This window comes from Poecilia mexicana, unplaced genomic scaffold, assembly GCF_051168715.1.
Source record: "Poecilia mexicana isolate PSO_F unplaced genomic scaffold, ASM5116871v1 scaffold_19, whole genome shotgun sequence".
Lineage (NCBI taxonomy): Eukaryota > Metazoa > Chordata > Actinopteri > Cyprinodontiformes > Poeciliidae > Poecilia > Poecilia mexicana.
The window spans coordinates 6,556,468-6,568,624 of NW_028263388.1; the positions used below are offsets into that span (position 1 = coordinate 6,556,468).

General features: G+C 37.5%; 1 protein-coding gene across 1 annotated transcript in view; it reads left to right on the forward strand.

Moving 5' to 3' along the window:
• Window positions 1–2,032: 2,032 nt before the first annotated feature.
• Window positions 2,033–12,157, forward strand: part of pemt (phosphatidylethanolamine N-methyltransferase) — a 53,786-nt gene continuing 43,661 nt past the window's right edge. Inside the window, exons 1-2 of the mRNA XM_088016532.1 lie at window positions 2,033–2,260; window positions 4,389–4,496. Coding sequence (XP_087872658.1) covers window positions 2,144–2,260; window positions 4,389–4,496 — 225 coding nt within the window. The 5' untranslated portion in view covers window positions 2,033–2,143. The remainder of the gene's footprint in view (window positions 2,261–4,388; window positions 4,497–12,157) is intronic.

Genomic DNA, 12,157 nt, shown 5'->3' on the forward strand with positions numbered 1-12,157 from the left:
TAAATGGAATTCATAAATTCATCTCACTGACCTCAACCTCATACATCAAGAACTTAGCATGGAGGACGGATAAATTCTCCACAGTATTTTTTATGTTTTGAACTCCTCTATCATGTGCAAAGGGTCATAGATTGGACATTTTACACATCTCTTCCAAATTTAAAAAAGATATGACATTTGCCAACTGTAAATTTAGTGTTTGTCTTCAGATGTTACTTTCAAATAAATGAATATCCCACACTTAAATATCAATCTTGCCTTTCAACGTGCAAATTAATTGGAGCATATTTAGTTTGCCACTCTTGTAAGGTTAAAATCAATAGCCATTATTATGAAATATCCGGCGTTGACATGTTGGTATAGGGGGGCCCTGAATTAAAAATCTGTGTAGGGCCCCAAAAAAGGTTTTGGCCGCTCCTGGTTTGCTCTGAATTTTTCTTCTGGGCACCACTGATGGCATCAAGTGGCATAAACACGGCCTAAGTAATGTCACTTCAGATGTTATAGGAAGGAGATATTGTAGGCATATTTTTCTTCTTTATTCTACAGTTTCCCCTTGCATTTAACTATGTACTCACCATGACTAATGTTTGTCCTTTGAAGTCGAAAGCTAATCCGCTTTCAGTGACGCATCGTACAGGTACAAGACTGTAAAAATGTCTCTTTATGTTGTTATTGTTGATGTGTTTGCATCCAAGCTGAACCAAAGAAGAACCAAAGAAAGAAAGGAGACCAAATCTCCAAATACGTTCATAATCTTCATGTGATCCTTGTTTTTTTTTTTTATTTGTTTTTTTATGATGCCCTGATGAACAAACATTATGCTGGGTCACAAAGTGATCAGGGCTTCAGAATCTGCCACTGTTCCTGCCTCCACATGAGGTGTCTCCTACTCATCCGACTCGCTCCAAACAAATGGTAGGGGGTAACAGAGGAGGAAGGTCGGAGCAAAATAACAGCTGACAACAAGTGTGCAATTAATGTGACAGACAAGAAATAATGAGCGAGGAGAAGACAAAGAGGCAACAGATAATAAATTTTTATTGGGGGAAATAAATGGAATAACTGAATTGAAGTGCTAGAAGAAAAACAAGTAGAAATTGAGAGGAAAAATAATGCCATAAAAGATGGAAAAAGGAGTGAGGTAACGGATGGAAAGACATATTATGGTGACGGAAATGGGAAGGTAAACCATTAAAAGTGGATGAGAAAAAAATAGGATGACTAAGAAAGAAATGAGAGGAGAAAATGTAAATGTAGGATATGACTCCACATCATCATCGTCATGAAAACAACAAAGAAACAGACAGACCTGGAAGGTTGAGACTATAAAACATTTTCCGTCTTCGGTGACACATTTACTTCGTACAATGCAGCTGAATCCAAAGCAAAGGTTAACTATATAACTTTTAAGTATACTTCTTGTGGCTGGTGGAGAAAATATTTAACTTCCACCCCTGGATGCCCTGTAGAATTCACAGAAGATGGTCTTGCATCACCAAATGTCCAACTTTATGCTTCATTGTTGCTGCAACAATCTTATTTTTGAAAGCCTCAGACAACTCTTTCAGTCTCGCTGTGGTTTAACAGTAGGTAGAACGCAAAATCAAATATCTGAGGCCAAAGATTCTTTAAAATGGTAAAGAGCACTTTTCTGATGACGTGTCTGCTGCATATGCATGTCTGTCTTAATAGGCTACTTTAAGTGGGAAAATGTTTAAAAGTGTAAAAATTTATTCCTCACCACAAATAGATGAGATTTATTCCATTTTCCAAAATATTTTTTTAAGTATTTTTCTAATGTTTTTCATTGCTTACTACAACCTGAATTCCTCAGTTTTCTTCAAATTTACAATAAATATCAATAATATGTACAAAAAGAAACAGGCTTTAATCGGGCCATATGCATGGATATAACGCAGGAAGAAATAAAAGAAAAAAAAATCGAAAATAAATTTGAACCACATTACCCAGAATGCACCGAGCGGGGTAGACGTTATTTAGACATGAATAGCATAACAGCTAGGCCACTAGCCTCTTCTTAGAGTTTAAATTGGACCCTTTCCCTATTTATTGAGTAACATTTGTTATCTCTTTGACACGGCTGATAGCGCGGCTTTCTGCCACGTATCTGGGGGAGTGAATGAGCGACAGCGACGGTGCTGCTGCTGAGCGGGAAACCCGACCTGCTGCCGAACAGAACAACCAGCCGGTCCCGCTTGACTGCTGCGGAGGTCTGAACAACGTCGACTACTCCAAGGTAAAGCTAGGCAGGCTGGCAGGCTGAGACGCAGCACTGCCTCCAGTTTTGTTTTCTGTCTGACCGGAACACAGCTGGTGGGAGGCCCTTTCCAAAATAAAAGCATGATTCTGAAAACAAGCTTGACAGCTTTCACACACATTTCGAACCTGTGCAATAATGATACTCCCTCAATTCACATGTTATGTGGCATATCACCATTCGGAAAGCAGGTTCATGTGTCACCCTTCGGGAAAATGTGCAATACTCTTGTGCAATATTCTGTCTGGGTAATATATGCAGTTATCATATTCTACTATTCTTCAATAGTGCTTTGTATGTTTTATATGCTTTGCTCTTTTTAATGTTCACTGCACAAGCGTTAGTAGGGCAGTGTTGTAGGTTTTATGCAAAAATGGCCAAGAAGTAACACTGAAGAATCTCAGATATTGAAAACGACTATTAATCCAGTGACTCTGGGTCATAATAGAGAAAATAAAAGACTTCTTGTCTAAAAAGGCCAGTAAATTGGAAATAAGACTATAAAATGTAGCTACTTCTACCTTTACTATTGTTAATAAAATCATTAAAAAGTAAATTTTTTTAGTTTTTGTCTAAATTGAGCTGAGAGTTAAAAATGTCGGTTTGGTTTATTAGGAGTTTGAAATGATTGAAATTATTAACAGAAAGCTCCAGCTTTACCAGATTTTTTTTATTTATTTTTTTCTACTAATGCAAAAATATACACTTGTAAATTTGACATTTTTGGCAGTTCCAGTGCTCTCTATTGACAACATTTTACATGATATCATTATAGAGCTTTTTATTGTGTAGGCTTTAGCGCTAATTTCAGTGGCATTCTCCACAAACTCAGAATCAAAGAAGAAACCACAATCAGTTCACTTTTTTCCACCTTTTTTTAAACATCCTGGTGACTCTGAATTCATCAATGCCTTTTTTGTATCCAGTCATGCCAGGGAGAAATTACAAGTCCTTGTTGAGCTTGCAGTAGCTTTGATAGCGCTGCTCTTCTTTCCCCGACATTGTGCAGTAAAACATGATTCACCCTGGAGCCAAAGTGACTACACTCAACCTAAAGCACTTACGTTTTTGCTCTCACTTTGTCTCAACAGTAGATCATCCTTTATGTAGCCCTGAATCTCATTAGTTAGAGGAGCTAATTTGATCACCCTATTATTGTAGGTCATTTTAAACGATACAGATCTAATTTCTTCCTCTTTTCTTGTTGGCCTATAGCAGCAAAATGTTGCAAATGAGTTTGATTTAGAAAATCCAAATTTAAATCCAGAGCATTTATGCCTTTCAAGCTTCCATCCAGAGGTCCATACCCACCTATCCTTGCTGGGCCATGGCATGATTGCTAGTTAAAGGCCAAGACTGAGGTATTGACCCTGACTGAACTCAGTTAATTGTATTAACTGAGAATATGAATAAACATACCGTACCATAGTCCTGCATGGACCTTCAGTTGTAGGTCCATGTAGGTCACTGACCTGTCCCATACTGCTTAGTGGAAACGAGGCATCAGATGGAGAGTCTAAATCAGACAGGTGGAAAGTCTGTTGCCTTAACATTACTCAGTGGGTTAGCATTCATTTTTGTCTGTAAAACATGTAGCAAACAAATTCATCTTTAATGAAGCTAACTAATGAATCCAGGGCTTTAGGGAAAAATATGTTCAATAAGCGAAAGCAACTGTGAGCAGGTAAAAATCTGCAGGTTTATTTGATCTTTTTAAGTTAAATTGTGGCTTTGTACATCTGTTAACGCTCTTAATCATTAGACTCTTGTAACGGAAGAAAATGTACTTGTACTGTCCCAAAACTGTAATATGTGTCCTCTTTCAGATCCTCTTCCTTTCTGCAAGGCAAATTGAATAGCCTTGTGTGTAAATGGGGCTACACAAATAAACGTTGCCTTGAATTAATAAAGTGCAATGGGGAAAAATCATGGCTTGAAGTAAATGGCCACCCAGGTTTCTAGCAGCTGGGTGCTGCTAGCAACCCAGGCTTAATGCTGTTTCTAGTAATGACATTAAGCTACATTTAACCATTTGTTCCATGGTAAAAAAAAAAAAAAATGTTTGGTCTCTTTCTATGATTCCGTTATTTGTGCTTTGTTTTTTCAGATGGACTTAGTGCCGATTGAAGAATTCATAAGACACATTAACTTTCATGACCCGAACCTTTCCATCGCAGTGATTGCCATCATATTCAACCCTCTCTTCTGGAATGTGGTAAGAATTTGTTGTCGATGTTGAAGCATTAAGGAGAAAGTTCTGAAGTACTTACCCATTTATAAAAAGTAGCAAAAAAAAAAAAAATCACAACTGTGTTGCAGTAAAATCCCAATCTCATGCAAATGACATTTCCTCTATATAAATATTGTTTAGTAGAAAAAAACAGGTGAGGCAGAAGAGCATTACTGTCTTCACAAATTCACCAACTTGTGATGAGCATAGCTTATATTTAACAAGTACATACTATACTGTACAGAATTAAATGTCACTTTCATTTAACAAAGTTAAAGGCATCTCCTAAGGGAATAACTGTTTAAATATATGAGTGATTTTTAAACATTATATATTATTTTGCACAATTAAAATGCAGATACATATATTAAGGAAATAATAATAATAATAATAATAATAATAATAATAATAATAATAATAATGGGTTTAAATAAAGCCTCCACCCTAGTAGTATAAAAAAATACATTGCAAAGATACAATCCTTCTTCAGTTAATCATACTTCTATGAAAAACAATCCTATAGAAAAAATAAAAATAAATAAAATATGTAACAATATAACATTATTTTTTTTTTATTCAGATTTTATTGAAAAGTTCATGTCAAAAGCTATTTATGCCCTTCACAACAATCATTTATTACAATCGTACTTGGTATCAAACTCTTCTTAAAATGGCTGGCCAGCTTTTTGTATGTCTGCTCTTGTTAGTTTAGGATTAGATGATGATTTGACAGGAGGAAGCCTCCTAACCATCGCCCTAATCTTTAGTCAAGCTAGTAGCAAGTGTTATCTAAATATCATAGCATGTTGTTGTTGAGTTTTCTCTTTCTCCCCAGTAAATGAATACATGTCCTCTGGAAAAACTTTTGACAAACTTCAACCGCTCCACATTTTGCCATGTTACAAACTTCAACATCTTTTTTTCAATCTAATATGAAATTAGTGTAAAATGTGTACGAATATAAAAAAGTAATGGAAACCCCCAGCAGTGAATAATAGCTGAAATCAGTGAATACTTCCAATTCCCCATAATAAACAATTATAACTTCCAATTTTATTAGTTCAACCACCTAATTTACCTTAAATTATCTTTGTAAAACAGAACACATTAAAAAAAATACAGAAAAGTTTAAAATGAGATAGCCAGTAGCATTGCGGCTAGGAGTTTCACCTTCCAACAGGACAACCACCACGATTTATCAAAAAATTTTAAAATTTGTGGTCATGGAGAAGCAAAATGTGGAAACTTCTGTAGGCACTGCATGTATTAAAGTGAAAATGCTGTAAAGATATTATTATATAGGATTTTGTCTATTCTGCTTGAATGTGAATGCTTCTGTGTGTACTTGTTGTCCTTATTTTAAAAGAGCCAGTTATATCTTAGGCAAATCCAGACGAAAAAGCTTTTCAAAATGAATTCCTGCTGACTGAAAATTGCTCGGCTCTCTCCGTGATAAACGACTTGGCTTTTAAAATCCCCTGGCCTTTCCTACCAGAAATCAAAGGGCAATATTTTTACTCCAAGTAAAAATACTTTTTACAGGTGGTAGCAGTCATAAGACTCGTGACTTTCTTTCTTTGGTTTGACAAAACATGACCAACCGAGTCATTGTTTTTGTTTTTAAATATAGCAAGTTATAGTGATCGGGCTGTAGAAGTTCATTATAGTGGGGAAAAAGATGAACATGGTTTACTTCTGGTTTGGCAGTATTTTGAATCAAGGCACTCTGTGAAAAATACATTTGATAAATCCGACCTCATGATTGTCCAGAGTTGCTAAACTATGTTTACAGGACTCTTTTTTTTTTTTTTTTTTTTTCAAAAATCTTTTCACATATATTATAAGAATTTGAACTTTTCTTAAATCCCTCGACTGATTCTGGATTCACAGCTTCATGTTCAGGATAATATGATTAGAGTGCTGTTTAAATAACTCTTTTTTAAATATTTTTTTCATCTAATATCTTCAATATATAAAACAAAGGGCTGCAAAAAGTATTGCAAACATGAAATTGAGTTTTACAAGTCTATTTGCCTGCGTAGATTAGTTTTAGATTTTCTTAGCAAATATTGTATCTGAGCAGTCCTTTGCGGATGTTTAAATGCTCACAGACATTAAGATGTCAATTGCAATTTGAGGCCTTTTGTTGAACAGTAGCTACTTTTCAAGTACAGTACAAGTCAGCTAGTGAGCAAATCACACAAAATTGCTAACAACTTCCTAACGTAGACTGTCATGAAGACAAAATAAACCACTCCACGTGTAAGGCATTAAATTTAGCACACATGCAGTGTATACCATACTCCCATTGCTAATTAATAAAAGAGAAAGAGAGCAGAAATAATGTGCTTAAACACTGATGAGAGGGGAGAAGATTAAAAAAATCAAGCCTAATGTGAGGTTAAGAAGGTGTGCTGTGGTTTAATTATTCTCATATGATTCAGAACTAGCCTCATACTGAGTCATTATTACAAGCTAATTATTTAATGATCTCTTGAACCGATATTTTCTTTTCTATGGGGGTCTCTGGCTGACATGACAGTAATTTGCCAAGTTCTTTTGAACCCAGTTTCACCCCCTTTAACAGCCAATTAATTCGAAGATGGTGATTTGATGTACCTCTTAGTGATTACTCGCAATCCGCTGAGTCAGCCCACTATTATCTACAAGAGAAGCCAATGAGGAGAGAGAATGGAGCTGGAGAGCTTTTGGCCTTACACATTACTCCAATTGCTCCTTTTTTTCCTCATAGTGCGGAAACAGGGTACGCATGGATGTAAATGGACATAATAAGGGTTATACAACCAAAGACTTGAAGAAGTGATGACATGTTCACACATGATGGTTATAAATGGATCTTTGAGCATTTTTGAAATTTGAGAACATTTATCCAGATGAGATAAATCCCTTGTCAAGAAATATATAGGTACTGTACATATTTATTAATATATATAACATTTCAAAATCACCATTGGAACCAGACCTGATATCCTTACTGTCAATACTTTGAACAGCTAATGGGGTCTACCTTCATGTTATCCTTCAACATTTTTCAAGGTTGCAGCCATCCAGCCTCTTGGCTCTACTTATGCTCCTTAAAGATTAGGTTTGATGACTGACATGTTGATGGAAGAAGGTCGGTTTTGTGTTCGTTGACCCATATTGTGTTGATTAGGGCAGGTGTCTTAACCCTGAAGAATCAGCAGACAAGCATTTTTTAGTTTACTACTAGTTGAGTCCGTGGCTTCTTCTCAGCCTTAGAGATGGGGAGAGGAGCTTCATCGGCTGATGGGGAGGTCAGAGTCGCTGCTCTAAGCATCAGAAGGACTCAACTGAGGGGAGTTTTAGCAAGATGCCTCTTGAGTACCTCAATTAGGAAGTTGCCTGGATTCATCCCTTTGGGAGCAGACCCAATGTATGCTGGGAGATAGATTTCTGGGTTTCCCTGAGACTGCTTATAGGACACGCAAAAGACGGTGTATGGATGGATGGTTTGCTAATGGTCCACTAGCGATCTACTCTAACAAAGTTTCAACCACACGTTGTTGCTTACAACGTGTGGTTTGTTCAGGAAGGTGTGAATGCGTAATTGAACTCTGATGTGGACCAAAAAAGTGAACTCTGGTCTGCCTACACACTTGGGTTGAAGTGAACTCTGGTGCTGTTAAAATGCATGCGTGGATACAACGGACCAGAGACGGCTCCAAAAGAAGTAAGCGCACAAAAGCGCAGTGGATTCTGGGTAAATACAACCAAAACAAGCGTTAGCAGGAGAAATGGCTCGTGGTCTTTTACCAAAGAGAAAAGAGGGATCTTACAGCTTATAAAATCTCACACCACTCCATTTTTATTTACATTTTGTGAAGAAAGAAATTGCACTCATTGTCTCCTTCAGTGGTTCTTAGTGCTGTGCCACCACAGGTGAGGAGGGGGATCCGGTTTTTCAAAAGGTCTCTCACCAGCTGAAAATGTAACATGTTGCAATTTTGGTCCCCAATCAAACGGAGACTATCAGGTGTGATATTATTATCATGATTATGGGGGATGGTCAAAGATTGACTTTGCTTTTCGAGTGGTTTTGGCTTTGATTGTTTCCTAAAAAAAATAAAATAAAAAAATAAACTACACTGCACATATTTAGGTAACATTTCTACAAAATTTCCTCAAAACTCGGCTGAAACTTTAATCAGCGATTAGGTAAGGGTCTCAGTTAGAGTTCATTTGTAACAGGAGTTCCCTGGTACCCTGTGTGATGTGATCACAACCAGTTGGACGCGCTCATTTTGTATTTACCATCTGTGGTTTCTCACAGCGAGGCCCTGTAACTGACTGCAACCACCCGCAGTGATAAAAAGACCCAACAGATTGATTTAAAAACTGTACAACTTTCAGTGGTTTCAGTTTCAGTGGTTTGTTTTTTCAGTAAAAGAAAATGGCGTGACTTGGACTCAGTAATCCATGCTTTTATAACTTTCCGGTTGAATTATTGTAGCTCTCTCAACAGGAATTAACCAGATTGCTGTCACACTCTAATTTAAACCTAAATGCAGCAGGACAATTATTTACATTTACCAAGCAACAAGAATAGATCCTTCTGGTGTTAGCCGTCCTTTATTTCAAGGTTCAGCATGGCTTCTGAACATCATAAATGTCCAACTTGCTGCACCCATATGTCCCATGTTGTTCCCTGATATCAAAGCAGATAAAGAAGTGGCCAAGCTTTTAAAATTTGTGCAGATTCTAGTTTTTAAAGGACTTGTGCTTTCTTCAACATAACTGTTCCAGTATACTGCCATGTTTATGATTATATTTCAGTGTACATCAGACAAACACCTGTAAAGTGTCTGTATCTTACCTACTTAGTTGTATTCTCCTTACCTAAAGGTATTTTAACTCTTACATCTGGGAGCTCAGATGTTCAGAAGTAGGACATAGCAGATTTAGGTCACATTGCACAACCAGTAACATAAAATGTACTAATTATAAAGCTTTTAACATGTTGTAGGAAAGGAGCCTTTAAAGAAAGACGAGAACAAGAAAGCATAGAGGCAGATTTCTAAATCGAGCTGCTCTGCTTCACATATCTTTGTCTGCTGACAGATTGCGAATGGATTGAGTGAAATTTGGATTGAAATGCAGTTCATTAACAGCTGCTGCTTTTCAACAACTAAGAGCTCCTATAATTAAACTCCTGATTTTATTTTGACGCAACATTAATTGATAAAAACTACTACTTATGTATAAACATTATTTGCACGGCCAGTTTCTCTGCTTTTCAATTCTGCCTCGAAGCTTTTATCTAAACTAGATAATGCTCCTATGGTACTTGTGAGCAGGTATAGAAAGTGATGGATGGATCTTAATGGACTTTAAAGGTTGCTGTCTGATTTGAGCTTGCCTTTCTTTAGATGCAAATGTGTTTTTTGTTGGGATGAATAAAACTTTCTGCTAAGATTTGAGTGAGTCGATATCAACAAAATATTCTCCATACATCAGCTTTTACGCAATCTCAAACCATAATTAAGCCTTTGTGATTTGGAAAAGTGAGATTTTAAACAGTTGCTGCAGGTCTACTAATCAGACCTGCATCTTGTAGCTTGAAGGAAATTCACATCTAGTGGAGGTTTTACTTTTTTTCTTTTCTTCCAGACCACCTGCTCCCTAGGAAAATCATGTCTTGTTAAGCCTGTAAAAGTGCTGTGTTGTTTAAATAAATAAGCTGCTTTTAGGGCTTCATTCATTTAAATTCTCTGAATAATGAACATCTACTTACAGTGTCTGGGAGCCATTTCGTAGAAAGCTCTTAAATGTGAGTCACTCATCTTATCAAATTATACATTTTGAGGCAAACACAGACCTTGCATAATAACTCAGATCTTGGAGCTTTAACTTCATCTTTCGCTGGTCAAACTCACACAGGCCAATCCTTTCCTCTTGTCAACTATCAAACCTCTGATCCCAATTTCTATAGCAAAACTCTTTGTATACAATGGATATGAAGGCTGCTTCAGCTTTGTGGCACAGTTTGCCATTCTTTTTAATCACCAAGAAGTGTGTAGATTTGAAGTAAAAAGAATAATTCGGAAGTAGGCGATGTGGTTAGAAAGAGACCAAATCAAACCTTTTGTCTTACAGTGACTTCTTAGGAGTGGAAACCTTAGGAACTAGACACACGGGGAGCCACTCATGACAACGAAAAGGCGAAAGTTTTTCACCACTCAGAAATGAACCCAACAAATTTGGACGTGATAGCTACGACAGGGACTAAAGTTAAATTTTTCCCAACTTTGTTTTGCGTTGCTAGCCTGGATTTGCACCCATACGTATATGAAATCGACATTTCACCGGTCGCTCGTCAAGCAATTGTCGCCCCATCGCGCAACTTCATAAAAAACTGAATTCATAAAATGAACCCTGTGACGGCTTTAAATGTTCCACTTGTGTTGCATTCGATCCATCACATAGGGAAAAAGGACTTCTCGCATGTTCTTTAATAATGTGGGGTATACTTTTCATTGGCTCTGAACACAGTGTACCACAGGGAACAAATACACAGGAAGGTCTTTGAGTTCTTCTGTTTGGTACCAGATCAGGACATACCATACCTTTGGCGGCCACTATGTGATTTCTTTTTTATTTTTTATTTTTTTATCTTTTCACATTGACGTAAATGCTGTCCAGTGGTGGAAATACAGTCAAATATGTTGAAATAAAAGTAAATTCTTGTTTCTTAAAGGAATATTCCTGTTTGTCTTATGTAAAAGCTTTAATCAGAGGCACAACTGGAGCTGGCACTGAATCACAGGAGGGGAACAGAGTGGATCTGGGTTAGACCCAGGTGCTCAGCAGGGCCAGGAGGTCAGTGTGCCACACTGCCGCTGTGACACATTGACCTCACATTGAAAGCAGGTCCGGTCCTGGAGTCAGGCCCCAGGAACTCTCACAACACAATTAAGGCTTTGGCACTCTCTATTTGTTGGGAGCGCTGACATTCTCTGCAGGCTGAACCCAACTCAGCAACACCTGCACAGTGTGGGCTAATAGCGAGTGTGTATACCTGTGTGTAGGTGAGCTGTGATGTGACTCATCCGTGGACTGGACAGAGCCTCCAAAGGCCTCGGGGAAAGTTCACATTGTTTTCTTCTTGTCCCCATGTAGCTACTCTGAATGCCAGCCAGTGCGGTGCTGCGCTCTCATTAGAGTCTGATGCTAATAACAACCTGCGTTCTGATTGCAGTGCTATCATCAGGTGCCATTACGTCAGTGTCGTGTACCATGTGAGGAACGAAGCATAATCTTAAGAGCCACATAAAACCATTAACCGTTGTTTAGAGTCAGATCTTGATGTTCTGACTGGTAACCTTTTAAAACTGTTTTCTTTTTTTTCTTTTTTCTTTTGCCTGTGGTGTGCATTTGTATTCAGCCCCTGAGTCAATACTTTGAAAAATCACCTTTCCAGTCATTCAGGGGTATGTGGTATGAGACAGAAAACATTCGCCTTTTATCCTTTCAAAGACCATTCTCCTGAGTCCATTCAGTCTGGTTGGAACATTTTATGTTCCACCCAGTATGAGTATACATACAGGTTCACTCATATTATGTGACTTCTGAAGGCAGTTGGTTGTACTAGAATAAGTTCAGGCTGT